Source organism: Phragmites australis, chromosome 3 (genome assembly GCF_958298935.1).
Source record: "Phragmites australis chromosome 3, lpPhrAust1.1, whole genome shotgun sequence".
NCBI lineage: Eukaryota > Viridiplantae > Streptophyta > Magnoliopsida > Poales > Poaceae > Phragmites > Phragmites australis.
The window spans coordinates 19,930,552-19,953,624 of record NC_084923.1 but is presented as its reverse complement, the minus strand read 5'-3'; the positions used below and the strand labels follow the sequence as shown (position 1 = coordinate 19,953,624).

Here is a 23,073-nt window from a genome sequence, read left to right as displayed (position 1 = left end):
GAAGGTCATCCTTTGTGATTGTCAGACTCCTCTTTTTCAGATCAATACTGATTGGGCTATGTTGCTAGATCCAATCACAACCAAGAATTATGTCATAGCACTTTAGCTCTCGAAGTTGGAAGTGGTTTTGGAACTTTTCTTTCCAAATATGGTACTGGCAGTGAGGGGCAAACCACCAGACCGTAGAGCTCCACCACCAGCTATGGTAATTGGATGTAGGCTAGATATGCTGAATTTGGCAGCCAGACTTATGAGCAAATGAGATATCCAGGAAATTGTGGGTGCTGCCATTATCCACAAGTAATATAGCACTTTTTTTCTTTTTAATAGAATCTGTAAGCAGAATGTTGATACTGACCTAGTACCCCAGACATCCTCCGTAGAGATTTGCATGAGGAAGGTGTCTGCTTGCTGTTGAGTTTCAATTTCCTCTTACTGTAATTCATCTTGTTGTATCTCATTGAATTGTGACTCCTCAGGCTCAAGAGTGGTAGCATGTGCTGTATTTTGGTAAAATTTGCATTTCTACTTGTGTTTGGGAGTCCATGGTGCACGGCATTTCTAGAAAGTACATGGTTCCTTTGGATTAATGGTGAGACTTGGCAGCTTTTCAACCTTCTGAATTGTGGGTGTGGTACTCACATTTTCTTGAGAAGTATATGTGGGTCTGGATGGGATTGAGTGGAAGGGTGGGTTATTTTTCCTACTCAAGTTAGCCTTCTCAAGGTCTTTGGCTACCCAATAAGCATCATCCAATGTGTTAGGCTTGTGAGGCTTAACATAATGTTTGATCTGGTCTTTTGAGCCCCAGATAAAGCATCCCACATGATAGTCTTATTGTAAGCCTGGGTGTTGTCGTTGCATGCTTACCTTGAGTTCTTCAAATATGTCAATATATGAAGAGACATTACCTTCCTGAGTGAGTGAATGGAAAATTCCATCCACTTCATACATGCTTTGCTCAGCAAAACGGTTACACACCATGGCACATAAATAAGCCCATTTTACTTGGCGTGGTTGCGGTCTTAAGCCTGACTGCCAGCTTTTAGAACAATGTAGCGTAGTCATTGACACCCCATATGTCTGCCGGCACTGATGCCAGGTCAAAATATTTTTCGCATTGCCTTGTCCACCAACTCGGATTTTCTCCAGTGTAGGATGGGAAGTCCAACTTAGGCCTAGAGATCTATAGGGTGAATGCATTATCTTGAGCACTAGAACCCCACCTATCAAGAATGAATCCCAACCCTTGTCGGTAATGATCCATGGGGCGAGCATGAGGAGGAATGTAAGGTGACAAATTAATGAAATGGTACACATGATGTGAATTAACATGAGGAGGTCTACCAGTAGGGTACTCAAACTCTTGAGCAATATGGCCTGCTAGGAACCTTAGTGTTCATAGACCCATAATGGGGAGGGTAATTGGTAAAGACATGCCTAGTGTTACCTTGATTACCTTCTGCACGAAGTTTTCCCACCTTCTCTTCCAAGAGCACCTTGTTCAGGTCCTTGACAACTTCCTCCCTCACACTCTTGGCTGTCTCCATTTCGACCACCTTTGAGTGCACATGTTCTCTCCCACATGCCTAGAATTCTTAGCCAACTCCATCAACGTCACTTGAATGGAATTGAGTTGATCACGCATATGAGTCAGATGCAACTTAACATTCCCAACATGATTCTTTAGATCAAGTACCTCATCTTGTGCCGATTCAACAAAACCGAGACTAGAGTCTTCCAGTTCTTTAGGGTTGGCAACCACATATAAGTTCATCATTGCAGCAGTTGCTGTCACAGCCACCAAAGCTACAACTACTGCTGAATTCTTAGTGTTGCGCTTCATGCCAAACAAGTACGGAATGGATCAGTTCAGAGTATGCACCTCCCCTCTCAGATCAATTTCGCAGGTATATCACCACCTAGATTAGAGGTCAGCTCTGGGATTTCACGCGTAGACTTGCCACACAACCCTCGCCTAAATCTAATCCTCCGTTGTCACCACCGCGATTTTAAACCAATCTCTAGTTCCAGGGATTTTATGCTCGGATAGAAGCCTAGCAACCTTTACCAGCGACCAATTTCATCGCTGATTTGTCAAGAATCGATGAGCTTTGCTACCAATTGTCACAATCACAATTGAATTCGGATTGAAATGAGTTGAATTGGAGAAGAAATCGATCAAAACAAATATCAAACAGAAAAGGGGAAAAGTGACCAAGGCAACTAGCTACTTTTCTATTACAAAATAGTTCATCACAATAGCCTCAAAGGTTCTCAACCACCTTTGGCTAGTTATATTCTCCAGTTGTTAACCCATTCTTACGACCATTTAATCGGTGAAAAGGAGATTACATGAAGCTAAATGTGTTTTAGTTGTACCTCATCCGACACACACAACGATAGCCATCGCAAACCAGCTGAGGCGCAAAAGAAGACAGCCAACAGACGTAGATCTCTAGCGAAGCATTATCTTCACATCTCTACCATCCATCTTCATTCGTTGACTCGGGTCAGGACACTACCTCCTTGTCTCGCCACCGGCCACCACCGTCGCCGCCATCACCCTCTCGCTCTCTCTCTTTCCTCTCCATCTTGCCCCTCTCCTCCCCCTCTCTCTCTCAATCTATTCCCCAATCAGATTTAGCCAAACAGAACCGACACCTCTCCCTCCCTTATCCTCTCACCACACTGACATGTGGGCCCCCACCAAAAAGAAACGAGATGCCAAGACAGCTAAATCGAGCCACCAGCTGAGCCACCAATAGACTAAGCCAAGCTGAGCCACCAGTGAATCTGTGTGGAAGCAAAATATTACATTATCTAAGTTGTTGCATATTTATTTCATTGTTTTTTTTGGTTGGGTAGTTTCATATGAACTTTAACCCAATGAATAAATCATAAGATTAGTACAGGGACATGTTCAAGGTACTGAATAATTACTATACAATTTCCATGCATAATCTTTTATAAATGGTAACTCGTATCCTATTCCAAATTAGGTATTGAAGAGGTATGTACCCTATTAGGATTATTATCCTACTAGGATCAGGACTTCTATATGTATAAGAGATGTAGGACTTCTAATTGCAATGGAAGAACTCATGGGAGGCTGTAAATACCAAGGGATAAGCGAAAGCAACTGAAGCAGGGTATCTCATCCAAGGTAAGTAGGGGCAATTAGGAGCACTCGAGAGGATTGCGTTTTGCATGGGAAAAGAATCTGATTATTCTAAAAGGTTCTATTATGTTGTGAGATAGTGACAATCTCCTGCACTCTATTGATGTTGTGCTAAAGAATTTGTAGTCACCTTTGCAATGTAATTCCTGTTGTTGTAGTATCTTCATTGTAATAATTATAGCTCTCATTGTAATAATTATAGCTCTCCCAGAACAATGTAACATAGTCATTGACACTCCACATGTCTGCCGGCATTGATGCCAGGTCAAAATATTTTTCGCATTGCCTTGTCCACCAACTTGGATTTTCTCCAGTGTAGGATGAGAAGTCCAACTTAGGCCTAGAGATCGATAGGGTGAATACATTATCTTGAGCCCTAGAACCCCACCTATCAAGAATGAATCCCAACCCTTATCGGTTAGGGTACATGGGGTGAGCATGAAGAGGAATGTAAGGTGACAAATTAATGAAATGGTACTCATGATGTGAAATGACATGAGGAGGTCTACCAGTAGGGTACTCAAACTCTTGAGAAATATGGCCTGCTAGGGACCTCAGTGTTCATAGACCCATAATGGGGATGGTAATTGGTAAAGACATGCCTAGTGTTAACTTGATTACCTTCTGCAGGAAGTTTTCCCACCTTCTCTTCCAAGAGCACCTTGTTCAGGTCCTTGACAACTTCCTCCTTCACACTCTTGGCTATCTCTAATTCGACCACCTTTGAGTGCACATGTTCTCTCCCACATGCCTGGAATTCTTAGCCAACTCCATCACCGTCCCTCGAATGGAATTGAGTTGATCACGCATATGAGTCAGATGCAACTCAACATTTCCAACAGATCAAGTACCTCATCCTGTGCAGATTCAATGAAACGGAGACTAGGGTCTTCCAGTTCTTTAGGGTTGGCAACCACATATAAGTTTGTCATTGCAGCAGCTGCTGTCACCGCAACCAAAGCTACTACTGTTGTTGAATTCTTAGTGTTGCGCGTGATGCCAAACAAGTATGAAATGGATCAGTCCAGAGTATACTCCTCCCCTCTCAGATCCATTTGGCAAGTATACCGTCACCTGGATAGAGGTCAGCTCCAGGATTTTACGTGTAGACTTGCCACACAACCCTCGCCTAAATCTGATCCTCCACCGTCACCACCACGATTCCAAACCAATCTCCGGTTACATGTATTTTACTCTGGGATAGAAGCCTAGCAACCTTTACCAGCGACCAATTTCATCGCTAATTTGCTGAGAATCGATGAGTTCTGATACAATTGTCACAATCGCGATCGAATTCGGACTGAAATGAGTGCAATTGGAGAAGAAATCAATCGGAATTGATATCAAACAGAAAAGGGGAAAAGTGACAGAGGCAACTAGCTACTTTTCAATTAGGAAATAGTTCCTCACAATATCCTAAAAGGCTCTCAACCACCTCTGGCTAGTTATACTATCCAGCTGTTAACCCATTATTACAGCCATTTAATCGGTGAAAAGGAGATTACATGAAGCTAAATGCGTTTGAGCTGTACGTCATCCGACACACACAATGACAGCCATCGGAAACCAGCTAAGGCGTGAAAGAAGATAGCCAACAGACGTATATATCTAGCGAAGCGTTATCTTCACATCTCTACCGTCCATGTTCATTCATTGACTCGGGTCATGACACTCCCTCCTTCTCTCGCCACCAGCCGCCGCCGCCGCCGCCATCACCCTCTCGCTCTCTCTCTTTCCTCTCCATATTGCCCCTCTCTCTCCCCGCCCCCCCTCTCTCTCAATCTATTCCCTAGTCAGATTTTAGCCAAACAGAACCGACACCTCTCCCTCCCTTATCCTCTCACCACACTGACATGTGGGCCCCCACTCAAAAAGAACCGAGATGCCAAGACAGCTGAATCGAGCCACCAGCTGAGCCGCCAATAGACTAAGCCAAGCTGACCCACCAGTGAACCCGTGTCGAAGCCCAATATTACATTATCTAAGTTGTTGCGTATCTTATTTCATTGTTTTTTTTTGGTTGGGCGGTGTCATATGAACTTTCACCCAATGAATAAATCATAAGATTAGTACAAGGCCATGTTCAAGGTACAGAATAATTACTATACAATTTCCATGCATAATCTTTTATAAATGGTAACTCATATACTATTCCAAATTAGGTATTGAAGAGGTATACGCTATTAGGATTATTATCCTACTAGGATCAAGACTTCTATTCGTACAAGAGATGTAGGACTGCTAATTGCATCGGAAGAACTCGTAGGAGGCTATAAATACCAAGGGGTAAGCCAAAGCAACTCGAGCAAGGTATCTCATTCAAGACAAGTAGGGCCAATTAGGAGCACTCGAGAGGATTGCGTCTTGCATGGGACAAGAATCCGATTATTCTAAAAGGTTCTATTAGGTTGTCAGATAGTGACAATCTCCTGCACTCTATTGATGTGGTGTTAAAGAATTTGTAGTCGCCTTTGTAATGTAATTCCTGTTGTTGTGGTTTCTTCATTGTAATAATTTTAGGTTCTCTACAATAATTCATTTATTTTTCTCTAGTTAGTGGACACTCAGATTTCAGGTCTGTAAAGCAAACAGAGGGTCCATCATAAAATTTTACATATGATAAAAAATCATTTATTAATAGTAAGTGTGCACGTGTAACACATGTGTTTAATAATGTTGCAATAAGTACATGCACATAAAATTAGTAATATTGCAATGGGAGTCAAAATTTAAAACAAAATATGGTATATAAGTTTACGATCACCTATGATATTATTTAAGCAAACTACAGGGTATAAGTTTACGGTCACCTATTACAGTTGTATATTACCGAAGTCATGAGCAAAAACTTAGGTAAAGGAAAAAAATAAATGGTACAATAGTCATGAGCAAAAAAGTAATAGCACAACTAATCTCTCATTCCGAACAATGCACTATCTGATGCGTTTAACAAATTCTCATACAACTTCAGGGATGTTGTCTTTTGATTCATTCTTATTGTATTTCAGCAGATCAACCAAGAATTTCTTTCTTAGTTCATACACATCATTTAAGCACATTATATTTCATTGTAATTGTAAAGAAAAGTGCATAACCAGATGTCCAATTGCTTAATGTAAACCATAATGCCGTTGAGAAAACTCACAGTGCAAATCGGTGGTTGTAGTTAATAACAAAAAACCCCATGTCAAATCTACAAAATAATAAATTTTTATACCTACATGGATAATCTAATTGATAGAATCGATGTTGTAAGAAATTTACCAATCTTTTGTCTTTGGGAACACAAATTAGTAATATACAACGCCAATCACATATGTCGTCAATACACATGGGGTTTGCTACTTCCAGAGCTAGATTCAATTTATTGAAAATTTTAAGAGTTTTCAATAGATAGAAGCATATGGGTTCATGTCTTTTAAACCAATCCGGTATAGGCAGTGGGTCCAATATCGATACACTTCTAGCAACCATATCGAATGCAAATAGTATGAAATGCCCGTGCTAACATGTCACCAATAGAATCTGGAAACAACCATCACTATTGTCAGGAGAAACTAAATCATGACATAAATAAACAATGAAACAAAACATACCAACTTGCACATACCAACTTGCGCTGTGAAATATTGTACTCCATCCCAGGCCACGTATTAAACATTTTGGCCAACAACTAGAGATCAAGCTTCCTTTTATATTTCGGATGTCATCTGAAGTCACACAACAACTATGATAAATAAGAGTGCTCATAAGATTATGTTCAAACAGGATGATTCTATAAATATATTATTTCGTACCTAGAATTGAAGGTTCATGTAGTGATATTAGGTGTCCATTAATAGGTCGATCTCGTCGCAAGCAAACATCCTCACACCCATATTCAAACAATCCTTGTCCATAGGCTTTTGCACACCTATTATTTCCTGGACCTTTTTTAGGCTTAAGCTTAGAGCTCCGAATCCATTCTTTCTTATAAAACAATGTATTAAATTAGGTGCAATAACAAATAAGAATAATGTATATAAATAATACATATTATATGGAATTAGATAGACGTACTCTAAAGTCTCAGTATGGTCTATAGACATGATAAATTTGCAAAGCTCGCCTATTAACTCAGATGCATTTGATGGCATGATGGCAATGGGAAGAACATATGGTAATGATTGATCTTCAGTTTGATGTGATATCTTTGAAAATTTGCCATGCTTGGTAGGACTCTTTGCAATCACAACATCATTTAAATTTTTTTCTTCTTTGATGTCATGTTTGGAATATGAATGCGCTTTCCTTGTGTTTAGTTTCGAGTCCAACAAAATTGCTGCTAGTTTTAGTCTAAAATTCATCATATCACGCTAAAAAATTGTAATTAAAATAAATCTGTTATCTAAATATAATATAATTGTTTAAACATGTCGCAAACCTTTACTATCAAGCTTAAAAATACCTAAGTCACACTATCAGATAGTGTATCTCCTGTCCAATACTCTATGAAGTTTAGCATGAACAGACCACAAGAGACTCTATAGTATTGCAGAAACTTCATACAGTTATTAATTTAATTTAATCAATCAATGAAAGGTGGTTATTTCAGCATGCAATGATGTTTTAGTGTACCCATCAGTCTGCATTGCCTCTGAGAATTTCTCTATAACATGCCATTTTTCAGCCCTGAGGTCCCGCCACTTGTGTGGTCTTTAAGTTTTTTCAACTGTGATTTAATATTTGTTTGTTCTCCAATCCACTTATATGTTAAATGAAAACAGTAAGAGTTTTATCATATTATAGTGAAAAAGGAGTATTGAAGTTATAAATACTCACAGTAAGAGTGAGGTCGTTGTGGTCCATTGTAGGCCCTAGGAAGTCGAGAACATGTATCTCACATTTTTTGGGGTTCACAACTGCTAGATATCAATGGTATCGTGTGATGTTAATTGGAATGAATACCTAAAGCAAACATTTGTCTTAAGAATTAGCCACAGATATATATTAACATAAAACTGATAGATATGGTGTCGATTGTTACCATGTCATGCTCCAGATAATTATCCACTCTTTTTTTGATGGTGTCATGGCTAGGATTTATTTTGTCTACCGCAAGCTCATCATCACGCTTTAGCATGCTAGCAATGTAAGTATTCTCTAGGAAGACTTTTGCATCAACCCTATAATATAGATGCTCTTCAGCCCTTATACAATGGATATATACGCTTATGACCTGTAGTTACAACTTATAAATTATGATTAAATTATATGGTTGTGTTATATAACTGCTTTATGCAGATGTACTTACTTCATCATTTAAGAATCCGTTAGGATGTAGAAGGCATTCGAAATGGAACTTATCTACGAATGCATCATCGATGTCCACAAGTATTCTATTTCTAGGTGATGATTTGATGGATTCGACAATGGCAATATCTTCTCCAGTACAAACATAATCTATAACAAAACATATGCATAAGGGACTAATATATACAGCTAAAGAGAAAGGACAACAAATGCAGTAGAAATATGTACCTAGCGGGGCAACTCTACTTATATGTGCCTTCTTTGGTTTGTTATCCCGTGTTATAACTTCTGATAGTGTACAGCTCAATGTATTCTTGGTCCCTTCCAACATCTAAACGTCAGGGCTTAACCAGTTGATTCTTTTTTATCCTTAAAAGAATACATCTATGACACAAATGAATGTAATAGTTTAATTATTACAATATAAAATGAGGTTCCTTAGATAAACCACAGAGAGCAGGAGACGTAAGGGACCAAATTATGCTGGCCACAGGATTTGTCATGACCCAGAGAAGAGAGAACACAAGACGGCCCAGAGCATATAGGAAGTCTGCAGTCAGAAGTGGATTAGCATATAGCAGTTAGATAATCATACAAAACTATTCTCATAAGAACCAAATCAATCATATCTGTAGTTTTAAATAACGATATGAAATTCGCAAGCAGACTGTGACAGGCTGTGACAAAAATAGATCAAACGTAAATATTGCAAGAATTATGAAAATTTGACCAATCAAACTTTTTAGAGAATTACCTCGATGCCTTACAATGATTTTGGGTGGATCAAACCAACACGAATTGCAACAATCAAGGGATCCAGCAAAAGCACCATAAAACAACAAACATAGAAAACACTGAGGAAAGCTTATGAAATTTGCACTTTATTGCATGAATGAGTTACAAAATGCGTCTCCAAAGCATCCCCAAAATTTTTCTCATAAAACCCTAATTTTTCTCTGTTTTAATCTATGTTCTAAAAGCCTCGATCTCTTTATGGGGTACTGTTCATATATGGCGGTTGTTCCTTTTATATTCGGCCGACACGGCACAGTAACCCGCAACCGAGTACTACTCCATGGCTGACCATGCGGGCTACACCTGCCCAACGCGTTGGCCCACGACGTGCTGAATGTACTTAAAGGTGCCTAGAGGGGGGTGAATAGGCTTTTTCTAAAAATTAAAACTAAACAGCGGATTAAGCAGATGCCAGATACTTCGGTGAAGGTCGGATACTCCGGTCTGTCCGGAGTATCCGGTCTAGTCTGGAGTCTCTGGTCTATACAGGATCTCGAGAACAACTAAGAATTAACAAGAACAACTAGAATCTAAAGGTGATACTAAATCTACTTAGATAGCACAAAGCTGAAACAACAATAAATACTAGCAAGATGATCACTAGGACTAATTGTATGGAAAATTCTCCAAGCTACACAATTTAAATAAATTGCACAAATAAAGGCACAAGGGATTTTCCCGGAGTTCGGCCACTTCACAAAGAAGTACCTACGTCTCCGTTCAGGAGCTCACAAAGAGCCGGGTCTTTTCCAACCCTATCCTCTTCTAGCGACTACAAAGATCAAGCTAGAATTTTCTTACTCAAATTGATGTCGATTACAAACTTCCCGTGGCACTCCACAAAGATTGAGTGCTCTACAGGCGATGCCTTGCCGTCTAGGGGCAAAAGGCTATAAGAGAAATGATCACAACGAATGCTTGATGAAGAACTCAATGCTCAAGAGTCTTAACTTCACTCCAAACATAATCTCACTAAATTTGCGCAAAACTAAGCACTAGAGATGTTTGGAGGGATTTTGAATGCTCTTGAAAGGCTTTATGAGTGTAGAGCTCAGCAGCAACAGTAAGCCATTAATGCTTGGGGGTGTGGAAGTATATATAGCTCACTCTAAAAAACTAGCCTTTATTGTTCTGACACACCTAACCCGGAGTATCCGGTGAACAACAGAGTATCCGGTCTAAAATCCAAAACGATGTCAGAACGGTCACAGAACTGTGTCAGAACTAGCTGTTACGGATCTGTTAAGTTATCGGAGTCTCCGGTGAACACCGGAGTCTCTAGTCCTGACAGGGCTACCACTCAAACGAAGTCCGGAGACTTACCGGACCCTCCGGCTTCTCTAGGTATCGGAGTATCCGGTGATCACCGGAGACTCCAGTCTTTTTTTTAATAAAAGACTAAATACTAACCGAGCCACCCTTGCCGGAGTCTCCCTCGGAGACTCCGGTAAAACATTTTCTCCTACCGGAGTATCCGGTGAACACCAGAGACTCCAGTCTTTTTCAACAAAAATAAATGCTTAACCAAGCAACCTCTGACGGAGTCTCCCTCGGAGACTCCGGCCTAAAAACTCACCAACACCGGAGTATCCGGTGAACACCGGAGACTCTGGGCAAAAAGAAATTCGGAACCGAGCGCCTTCTGCCAGAGTCTGTCTCGGAGACTCCGGCCTAAATACTGAGGACTGGAGTATCCGGTGAACACCGGAGACTCTGGACCCAGTAAACTTCTGTCTAACTTCCCGGTGTCCATGGGTGAGTGTGTCTCTCAACTTATTGGTTCTAAAGGTTATCTTGAGTATCGAGATACTATACAAGCAATCAAATGCAACCCTGTTAATAGAGCGGCTATCCTAGACTCAATTTCAAAGATAGAAAAATTTAAATCCTATTGAGTAATCCTCATTGCTTCTCTTTTCTTTTCGAGGAGCGTCAACCATCATAAGTCTTCTCAATTTAGACTAAGACTTGTTCATGACATAGATAAACATATTAGATCCTTAATCGTTTTGTCATCAATAAGTCAGAATCCACTTAGGGGGCCTAGATGCACTTTCAATCTCCCCCTTTTTGGTGATTGATGACAACACGATTAAAGCTTACAAAAGATATTTGAAAAAGGATTTTGAATTCTAGAAGATATAGTGAGCTCCCCCTAAATATGTGCATTAATTTAGGATTGAGTTAAACTCAAATGCACATATTCAAGAGAATTTTTTTTGCAAGAGCTCCCCCTATATCCTAGGATCCGTGGGATGTAATATCAAGTATTCAAGATGCATATGACAAGATATGTATCACACTTAATTTAAGAAATACGACAAGCATCACACTAACATGAAGAGTCTTACAAATTTTAAATAGAGCACATAGTTCATTACACACAAAAGATAAGTCCCAATGTCCAACAGCGATGAAATAAAGAGAGTCCAAAGCTAGAAAAGAAGGAGACTAAGGAAACTAAAAATCTGATCTCTCTCTCCCCCTTTGGCATCAAGCACCAAAAAGAGGAGAGGAATTATTCGCTGCTTTCTTCATCGTCGTCGTTGTCGTCATCATCCTCACTTCCATCATTGTTGCCGTCAGGAGAGGAGCTCGCTGCAGGAACGACTTCGGCATCAGAAGAGTCATCATTAGATTGAGCTTGAGAGCTCTTGGCAGCTGCTTGGGCTTCATCATACCAAGCCCATGGATTTTCAAATTCAATGGGTGCGCTTTCTACTTCATCCGAAGCGATAGGTGAGCAAGGCGGCTGAAGGTTCATTGAGGCATACATTGCCTTTTGGCGTTTCTCCATTTTCTTCAGATGGACATTATGCTCCTTGATCTGTGTTGCATTGTGAGTGCACACATTAAAGATAGCTTTGAGAGCGCTCTTTATAAAAGATGACCCTCGAGGAGGAGCACGTCTCGAGGCAATTTTCCTTGAGCTCGGAGGAACATGAGGAGGAGATGGCGAGGGAGATGGAGCTCGGATGTTTCGAGGCCTCATCCGATAAGGTTCATGTTTGATCTCCTTTACAAAAGTCTTCTTGGATACACGCTCGATGATTGACATGATATATGGAGTGTATCCACAACTCTTGATAGGTGATTTTGATGTGAACACTATTTCTTCCCAAAGGAAATATGCCACACTAAAAGGAGCATGATCATTGGATATTGCGGCGAGGAGATTCCTTGAGATGCTCTGCACTGTGGTCGCATCCCCGCTCTTAGGTGCCAATGTGAGTCGAAATAAAGAGTTCAAGCATCTGTAGAATGGCCTCATACCAGTGAGTTTTCCAAACTCAACTCTTCCATGATTAAGATACATGAACCCGAGCTCTTCCAAGGTGAGTTGATGCTCATTGTTAATTTGATCCTTATGTGTATCACGAGTATCAAAACGGAAATGATGAGCAAAGCCTCTGAAGCTCACCTTGTACTGTTCTCCCTCGGTCATCCAATGCATTAAGGGATTCTCCGATCCATCAAACCATACTGTGGCATAGAATTGTACGATGACTTTTTCGCACCAATCATATTTGAAAGCCATTATATTCTTTACCTTCTTGCTCTCACATGCAGCTATGACTTCATTAAATACAGGGTCATTTTTCTGTACCATGTAGTTCCAATCTATCTATTGCATGTTGGTGATCGGCTTCTTCTTTGATAGGATCACCGTCTCGTAGAAGTCTGCTTGGAAATCATTCTAGAAACGGTAGTCCGTGACATTCTTTTCATAGTTAAAAGGATTGGTCATCCTCTCAGTGTTCACCCTTGACACATGCTTCATGTAATTCACTGTCTGCTTAGGAGTATCAAAAGGTGAAGCTGTCCTAAGGGGTCTATGAAGTTTCAAAGGTCCAATCACATCATCTGCCTCTTGTTCTTCTTCATCTTCTTCTTCAGCTGCATTAGACTCAGAACTATTTTCCATAGCAATGTCTTTGCCTCTCTCTTCCTGAGAAGGCATGCTACTTCTTCCCCTTCCTGCTGTTACTGGAGCCAAACCCTTTCGACGGCCACTCTCGCGGCCTCTCATAGCTTGACTCTTGGTCCTACAAAGAGCAACATTGGATCTTTGTGATTCTTCAGTGAAGGTCTCTTCTTCAATGTGAATGCCTCTCCTGGTGGCTACTTTGCTAACTCTTTCACCACTTGCATGTCCGCTCCCACTATCCTCTGAATGAGCCGGTGCTCTTGGCTCTTGAGCACGAGGATCGCTTTTCTGTTTCTTCTTCCGCTCGAAAGTGTGACCTTTCACAAAACAATCTCCGGCCATGATGATATTCCTGAGAGAGAAAGAAGAATTTAGGAAGATGCAAAGATGTTTTGACGACAGGGCTGTTGCTGAAAATCTGTCAGATACCGGAGTATCCGGTGAACACCGGATACTCCGGTCAGCCCGAGAAAGTCCCAAAAACTTAGGGTTTTGGGAGATTTGGCCAACAAGAGTTGAATCTGGTAGAGGAACAAGTTCTAAAAAGTATAAGAAGCTATTCTACCAAAGGAAATCGATCCTAGAGGTGGGCATTGAGTGATCGAGAAATTTTGGGAAAAAAAACCTTTTGGAGCAAAAAAAAAACACTCCGGTGATTTGATGAATAGAGATGTCTGGAGTTTCCGGCCTTGGATCCGAGTGAGAAACGATGAGAAAGTTGAAACTCCTTGGTTGTTCTTCAAAAATCGCCGGAGAGGGTTATTTGTGGTGAGAGCAGTTGAGAATAGATGAGTTTGAGCAACTGTTCGGGTAGAGGGGTATATAAGAATCTGGAGAGCCCAGAGACTCCAGTGAAGATCGGAGACTCCGGTCCTGATACTTTACCGGAGACTCCGGTGAAGACCGGACTTTTCGGTAACTGGAGCCTGGACATGAATCAGCTGAAATATGAACAGTGTCAGGTCTGGATACTCCGGTGAACACTAGACATTCCAGCACCTGGAACTGTAACAGAATAGAGTGAAAGCTGAAATTTGAGGAGAAATTTTTCAAGAGAAGGCCGTTGGACATAAAAGAAGAATTTGCCAATTGTGATCAGCCAGCAAGCATCATTATATAACTATGATCACAAGTTACAAACTATAATCAAAAGATCAAAGAACCAAATAATTTTGAAAAAGCACTCAAAAATGCAGTTTTTGCAAACTCCTAGCTAAGAAAGCTATAACTCTACAACAAACAAATGTATGCCCTTTTCGAGAATCTAGGATATTTAATTCACTTCTCAACTCACAAAACCTTTCCTCGTCTAGTGGCTTAGTGAGGATATCGGCTAGTTGTCTTTCGGTTCTCACATGGCGAATATCGATATCCCTTGCATGGTCTCTCAAGAAGTGATATCTAATGTCTATGTGCTTGGTTCTTGAGTGTTGTACGGGATTTGCTGGCTATTTTGATGGCACTCTCATTATCACACAAAAGTGGAATTTTGGATGTGTTGTGACCATAATCTCTTAGCGTTTGCCTCATCCATAGGAGTTGAGCACAACAAGCTCCCGCGGCAACATATTCGGCTTTGGCGGTGGATAGGGCTACGGAGTTTTATTTCTTGGACGACCAAGACACTAAGGACCTACCCATGAATTGGCAAGTCCCCGAAGTGCTCTTCCTATCTACTTTGCAATCGGCATAGTCGGAATCCGAATAGCCGATGAGGTTGAAGGATGACCCTTTAGGATACCATAAGCCAAGGTAAGGTGTATGAACTAAATATCGAAGAATTCTCTTAACGGCCATTAAATGGCACTCTTTTGGAGCAACTTGAAATCTTGCACACATGCACACACTAAGCATGATATCGGGCCTAGATGCACAAAGATAAATTAAAGAACCTATCATGGAGTGATATACCTTTTGATCCACGCTTTTTCCTTCTCCATTGAGATCAAGATGACTATTGGTTTGCATGGGTGTCTTGATATACTTTGTTTGGCAAATAAAGGTTCCTTCCTTGAGTTGTTTCATTTGAAATCCGAGAAAGAACTTTAATTCCCCCATCATTGACATCTCAAATCTTCTTGTCATGATCCTACTAAAATCTTCACAAAATTATTGATTAGTATAACCAAATATAATATCATCGACATATATTTGGCAAACAAATAAATCATTATTAACATTCTTAGTAAAGAGAGTAGAGTCGGCTTTGCCTATTTCAAAGCCCTTTTTAACAAGAAAATTTCTAAGGCATTCATACCATGCTCGGACTTGCTTTAGCCCATAGAGCGCCTTATGGAGTTTGTAAACATGTGAGGGGTGCTTGAGATCTTCAAAGCCAAGCGGTTGCTCCACATACACCAATTCGGAAATTGGCCCATTGAGAAATGCACTCTTCATGTCCATTTGATATAGCTTGAAATCATGGTGAGTAGCATAGGCTAATAATATGCGAATTGACTCAAGCCTAACTACGGGAGCATAAGTCTCACCAAAATCTAAACCTTCAATTTGAGTGAACCCTTGAGTAACCAATCGTGCCTTGTTCCTTGTTACTATCCCATTTTCATCTTGTTTGTTGCGGAAGACCCATTTTGTGCCATTCACATTTTGTTTTGGTCTTTCCACCAAGGACCAAACTTTATTCCTTTTGAAGTTGTTCAATCCTTCTTGCATGGCCATCACCCAATCCGGATCATCAAGGACTTCTTCTACCTTCAAAGGCTCCAAAGAAGAAACAAAGGAGTAAAATTCACAAAAATTTGCAATTTTTGAACGAGTAGTTACCCCCTTTTGTATATCACTAAGTATGTTATCCACGGGGTGATCTCTTTGGATGCTTTGATGAACATGTATGTGTGGTACTTGAGATTGATGTTGAATATCTCCCACTTCATCATCTAAAAAGTTATTTGGGTCTTCATAGACTTGATTTTGGTCTTGTGGTTGTTTATCGCCTTGATCTTGAGTTGATGTTGATGGTTCCACTTGCGTTGATGAAGATGGTTGATCTTGATCATTTTGAGTCGTTTGTAGCTTTTGTTGCTCTAAAGGCTTGATTTCACCAATTGCCATCTTCTTGATTGCTTCGCTTGGTATTTCTTCATCACCTAGCACATTAGGATCAACTTGCTCCACTTGGGAGCCATTAGATTCATCAAATGTCACGTCTCTCGCAATTTCAATGCAACTGGTGGTTTTGTTGAAAACACGGTAGGCGTAGGCATTTGATCCATAACCAAGCATAAAGCCTTCATCAACTTTTGGAGCAAATTTAGAACTTCTTGCCTTCTTATTTAAAATAAAGCATTTGCTACCAAAAACTTTAAAGTAGGAAACATTTGGTTTGTTACCGGTTAGAAGTTCATAGGCAGTCTTGTTCAATATCTTGTGTAGATACAACCGGTTGATGCCATGGCATGCGGTGTTGATTGCTTCCGCCCAAAATTGATCCGATACCTTGTATTCATCAAGCATTGTTCTTGCGGACTCAATTAGAGTCCTATTTTTTCTCTCGACCACTCCATTTTGTTGAGGGGAGTAAGGAGCCGAGAATTCATGCTTGATCCCTTCTTCATCAAGAAACTCTTCAACTTGTATATTCTTGAACTTGCTTCCGTTGTCACTTCGAATTCATTTTGGGGTCTTCTTATAAACTTCTTGAAAATAGCTTGTGTTTCGCTTTTGTCATGTAAGAAGAATACCCAAGTGAAACGTGAAAAGTCATCAACAATAACTAAACCATATTTGTTACCTCCAATACTTATGTAGGCAATCAGCCGAAATAAGTCCATATGGAGGAGTTCCAATGGTCTTATAGTTGTCATCACATTTTTGACGAGATGATGTGCTCCAACTTGTTTTCCCGCTTGACAAGGACTACAAATTCTATTTTTCTCAAAAGAAACATTTGTTAGTCCTAGGATGTGTTCGTCATTTTGAAGCTTAGACAAATTCCTCATGCCAACATGAGCCAGTCGACGGTGCCAAAGCCAACCCATGCTAGACTTAGCTATCAAGCAAGTTTTAGGCTTCACTTCATCTGTTGAAAAATTAACAAGATAAAATTTACCCTTCAACTTACCGGTGAAAGCTATTGTGGCATCTTCCCTTCTAGAGACAATCACACTCTCATTAGTAAAAAGACAATTATAACCTATCTCACAAAATTGTGACACAGACAACAAATTATAATTAAGACGATTTGACTAACAAGACATTTGAAATAGAATGATCGTTAGAGATGGAGATTTTACCTAGGCCTATTACCTCTCCATTTCCATTATCGCCAAAAATTATGTTTTCATGAGGTCCCCCATCTTCTTCAAAAGAAGAAAACATACGCTTTTCTCCGGTCATGTGATTTGTACATCCACTATCAATAACCTAACTTGATCCTCCGGAGGAGTATGCCTACAAAACAAAGTTATACCTTTATTTTAGGTACCCAAATTTGAGTCCTTTAGTGTTAGTCACAAGCACCTTTGGTACCCACATATTTCTTTTAATAATTCTATCTCTTGTACAGGGACCAACATAGAGAGCAACCACTTTACCACGGTGGTTTCTCTTGAGCATATATGAGGCATAGAATGAGCATTGAGGAGCATGATCCTTTGGTTGCTTTGCTTGAACCGTGTGATCAACTTGCTTGTCTCCTTTGACAAACTTGAGGCATTCCACTCCATTCAATATCACACGACCATTTGGTTTGCTCGTGTATTGGTCAAATCCAAAACCTCTCTTTAGCTTGTTATCCTTGGTTTGGATGGTCTTGTAGAGTGCATCTTTTGATTTATAGGTTTTGATGCATCCATATTTGACCAAGGCATTTAGCCTCTCATTCTCCTTTTGAAATGCTTGCAAGGATTCAACATTAGCTGTACAAGCATTTATATCAATATTGAAACAACGAGAGCATCCATTACTAGTAGATGCACTAGATAGTAAGTTAGCTTCATTAGAGTTGGATGATCTTTCTCAAGAGTATCAATTTGCATTTCAATTATAATTTTTATCCAAACAAGATAATTTCTCTTGAAGCAAAAAATTGTTACTCTTAAGATCGGCTATTGAGGAATTGACAAAATCATAATCATTTGACAATTTCTCAACTTTCTCCTTCTCTTTAGCAAAGAGCTCCTCGAGTTCAAGCTTCAACCATGCAAAAGACAAGACATAGCCTTTTTTGTGGATTGAAGACATAGCCTTTATTATCTCTCACTCTCTTTGACTGAGCTCAAGAGCTAACAGATACAGTAACCTGTGCGTGTAGATGTAAAACAAGCAGAAGTAGCAGCAAGACCATACATCAGATATGTATCAAGTAAATTGCAGTTTGGGATGGAGACATGGAGTAAATTGTCGTGAACAAATATTGCACAAGAAAAACATTCATACAAGAACTCAATGAGAAGAAACAGAGAAGCATAAACCATAGTAGAGATAACAGCGACTCTCGCCACGTTGCTCGTGTTGGTGGCCCGAACCTGATGGGTGGTCAGGCAGGTGGTCGGGCGGCCGAGCGGCAGTCCTCCCTAAACCGTGAAGCGTGAGGAGATGGAAGGAGGGAGAGGAGGTGTTGGGCGAAGCCGGGCAAGTGGTCGTGCGGCGTGCGGAGGTGGAGGCGGTGGCGACAGCACAGGGACGATCAGGAGTGCGACAGCGACGGTAGCAAGGCGGGGACGAGCAGGAGCGCGGCGGCGGCAGGGTGGGGACGGGCAGGAGCGTGGCTGCGGCGGCAGCAGCTCGGGGACGGGGAAGATCACGGGGATTGGGAAGGCGGGGCTCCCTCGACCGTGCACCGTGAGGAGATGGAAGGAGGGAGAGGAGGTGTTGGGCGAAGCCGGGCGAGCGGTCGTGCTGTGTGCAGAGGCGGAGGCGGTGGCAGCGTGGGCACGGGGAGGATCACGGAGGCGGTGTCAGTGCAGGGACATGGAGGAGAGTGGCGCAAGCGCGTGGTGGGGTGCCATTTCAAGCGGTGAGCAGTTTTCAATCGCGCGGAAGGAAAGCGAGGGCAGGCGACGGGAAGGTACTGTTAGATCGTTTGATTCTGTTATAACCCCTGTTTTTTACAGGGTATAGATAGATATACTTATTCGATTATCCTCAACAGATTAACATCATACATTCTAGAGACTGAAAGGATAAGAAAGCCAAATGATGAATCAAGAAATGAAAACAATGCAAACCGATTAATCAACCCCGCGCGTGGTTTTGAAAGCGCAAAAACGAAATCTGATAAATGAACGAAGCAATGTGGATGGCTGCATCCGATCGATCAGTAGTGCCCGCGCGGATGATCTTAGTTGACGACCCTGCAGTTCTTCCTGATCTCTCCCTGGTGGCCGGTCTTCACCTCGATGGCCGCCATCTTGACGAATGCCTTTACAAACTTGGCCTCCCACCACCCGGGGATGTAGGCGTTGTCGCGCACCATCTTGGCCGTGGCCGGCGTGGTGATCAGCGCCGCGTCGGACGTGAAGAGCACCTTGTGCGCCAGCACGTTCTTGTAGTACTGGTTGTCAAACGCGTTGGGAGTGAAGATGTCCTGGTTCACGGTTCGGTCGTTTGCCGGGGTCGGGTTGGCGGGGCACTTCCTCCTCAGGATGTTGGCGAACCAGGAGTTGATGTCGGAGGGGACGGCGAGGCGGTCGCGGACGAAGGACGAGCAGTGGGAGCGGCCGACGGTGTGCGCGCCTGAGAGCACGACCATGTCCTCGGCGTCGAGCCCCTTGGCAGCGAAGCTGTCGATGAGCTGGGTGATGTTGAAGAAGGGCGGCGGCAAGTTGTCGAGGGCCTCGGAGGCATTGGAGACGCGCCCGTCGAGGCGGCCCGCGGGTACGTTGATCTTGACCTTGAACCTGCTGAGGAAGTAGGCAGCGTCACGGGCAGCGAAAGCGACGAGGTCCGCGCAGGACACCTTGCCAGGGCAGGCCTTCTCGACTGCGTCCTTGGCTGCGTCGATCACCTCGAAGCCACGGAGGCTGGGCATGTTGGGCGGGCTCAGCTTCTCTGGCTGCGGGTTCGCCGGCGTCGGGTCCAGGAGCACAGAGCCGTCACATCCCTATATACACGGTACATCTCACGTCAACTCGCGCGCATGCGTGTACGTAGAAGCATTTCGATGGTGGTACATTCATTGTGCTTGTGCATACCTGGACGAAGCAGTCGTGGAAGATCAAGCGGATGAGCCCGGCGCCGATGCCAGCGTTCTTGTAGACGAACTTCTTCACCTCGTCCCTGACGATGGCCTCCACGCGGGGGCACGTCTTCTTGTAGTAGCCCAGCTCCAAGCCCTGGCACGCCGACGCCAACACCAAGGCGCATGTCACCACCACGGTGAGCCGGAAGGAAGCAGCCATTGTGCACCTCTCTTTCTGCTTCTCTTAGCTTCTGTACACGCGACTGTGCGTGTGAGCTAAAGAGCTAAGGACATATGAGAGAGGTGATGAAGTGTTGCTGGTTGGGGTGGCCATTTTATAGATGGTGATAAGGTGCCTGGACAGAATACTATGTCTTATGCAATTTTTTTTTGTCAGGCTGTTCGTTAGTTGTCTGCATAGTGCACTTATTAGAAGCTAGCAACATGGCAGCCACAAACTGGGCGGTTGGCTCACCACCATTTGACGGGGTAATCTTTTCCTGGAAATTGCAAGTACCGTTTTTAACTCGATCGTACCCTTACTCAGCAATTTGTGAGATAAGTATTGTCATCATGGCAACCACAAACTGGTGTTTACGACTCGATCTCCGTGTTTTGAGACCAAACGACGAACCTGGCCTGTTACCGATCATAACACTCATGTGGATGTGGGTGAAATGTTCTCTGTTACAATCCATAGTGTGTTTTAACCGTACTTATGTAGCCTAAATATCTTGGCTGTTAGCACAATACTCTGGAACGTCCATGATACTACTCTAACCAGTCACAAAGAGCGTCGTTTTGGGTTGCTTTCAGTTTCAACACATTCAAGCTTTGACCATAAATATCTTTTTGAATTTTTCACTTGAATTTTTGAAAACGGTACACAGTATAGCTAGATTTGATTCTTGGGATCTGATTGGATGAAAGGGCTGTTTGGATCCTAGAGATTTTCAGCGTCGGAGCAAAAAGCTAACTCTCCCTCATTCCAACACTGAAACGCCCCCGAATTGTGTTTGTGCCGTTCACCTACAGGGAGAGTAATGAAGCACTAATATATTATTGATTACAAATGTACAGATAATGTTTTTAGAAACTTACAGCCAACTCTATTTATATCAGAATGTTCTATGGTTCAGTAATCAATACACCCAAAACGTAGTTGACCCGGAGAAACATTCCTGCCAGAGAACTAATAATAAATCCAAATTGCCAAAAGAAACGGTTATCCATCTGGATACACACTGTAAGATTCGAAATCAGTTGATTCAGAACACTTATTTCTCTCTAAAGAATATTAGTTTAGCTTTTTTAACAAGGCTCGTAGAATGTTTTGCTCTTTTGCCTATGCATTATTGATCCGCACATGCACCGTGCAGATTACAGGCAGCAGAGACTGAGAAGGCAGATAGCGTGTGGTAGTGTTGCATGCAAGGTGCCCTTGGTTTTCCGCATACCGGTCTGGATCGACGGGACAGGTGATCGAGGCGGTGGCTAGCTGTGGCGCGCATGGCGCATGTGTGAGATCCACGAATCAGGCAGCCACGAGCGCTGAGCGCAAGAATGCAGCGCCCGGCGGCCGGCATGAAGGTCGCAGTAGCCGGGAGGAAGCACCCGGCAGGTGGCTGCCGGACTCCGGGTGCGGCGCATGGTGTGCCACGGAACACGGCACCCGCGGCAAGTCGGCAACGACGGAACGGGCCGGGCGCATTTCCCCCACGCGAAATGGGTTCCTCGTGTCAGCCTTGTACGGAACACAAACAGATGACCTGGGCTGCATGGAGGTTGCGTCTCCGTCACAAACTCGCGTCCGTGTGTTTAGCTTGAACTCGCTCCATCTCTGGACCTGTTGCTACTTAGTAGGCCCAATAACGTATCTATCTTTATTTATAGGCCAACGGTCTATGTCAAGTAACCTTGTCGCCACTCCAGCTAGCCTGGGTGACTTTTGGGAAGACTATCCATGCTTAAGCAACGTACAATATGAGGACCGAACTGAGCTCGGGTGGTTTGAGCGACGGGGTTTCCCATGCAACAGAGGCTTATGTTCCTTCGATTCTTTCCCACTGTATGAGTGTGGTGTGTGAGTCGTTTTTAGTTGGTGCGAGTTTGTGATTCTATAAGACGTGGTTGTGGACAGATCTGGATCGAGTATAGGAAGGGATTTTTGGATGGATTTCAAAACTTAAAATATGTTTTTTCCTCGAACCATGCATCCGTTGGAGAAATCATTTGATCCATGATGTTCTTTACAATTAATACAATCAAATCAGATCCAATATGAATAGTTTTTTATTTTTTAAAGCCAATAATTCAAGTGGTGACATGGTACAACCCGGCTGAGTCGAGCCGACACGGGCATGGCACGGCCAGACCCGGCTATTTTCTATATATTTTTTAATTTTGTAGTTATTTTTTATCTATTTTTTAAATTCTGTAGCTATTTTTTATTTTATCGGGTCGGCTATGCCGACAGACCGCCCGTGACGTTGTGCCTATCGTGCCCGCTGGCCTGACCGTACCTCGGGTCGCAATCGTGCCCGGACAGACCCGGCACAGTACGGTGACTGACGGGCCATGTCGTGGGCTGAGAGGGAGGCACGCGGACCAGCATGACACAACACAATAACCGGCTGGCCATGCCGTGGGCCGAGAGGAGGCACGCGGACCGGTACGGTATAACCTGTTACAGTAAATAGACCGTTCAAACCGTACCATAACCGAATCATACCGAGC

General features: G+C 42.5%; 1 protein-coding gene across 1 annotated transcript; it reads right to left on the bottom strand.

Annotated features, from left to right (window-relative positions):
- Nucleotides 1–19,265: 19,265 nt before the first annotated feature.
- Nucleotides 19,266–20,895, bottom strand: LOC133911057 (peroxidase 2-like). The gene is made up of 2 exons (XM_062353278.1): nucleotides 20,351–20,895; nucleotides 19,266–20,259 (listed from the first exon to the last, which is right to left on the bottom strand). Exons 1-2 carry the CDS (start codon nucleotides 20,555–20,557, stop codon nucleotides 19,498–19,500), a joined length of 969 nt encoding a protein of 322 aa, XP_062209262.1. The 5' UTR covers nucleotides 20,558–20,895; the 3' UTR covers nucleotides 19,266–19,497.
- Between the last annotated feature and the right edge of the window lie 2,178 nt (nucleotides 20,896–23,073).

Coding starts and splice junctions, on each gene's coding strand:
- LOC133911057 (XM_062353278.1), bottom strand. CDS start 20,557: ATGGCTGCTTCCTTCCGGCTCACCGTGGTGGTGACATGCGCCTTGGTG. Junction 20,260..20,350: donor TCCACGACTGCTTCGTCCAG/GTATGCACAAGC, acceptor CCGTGTATATAG/GGATGTGACGGCTCTGTGCT.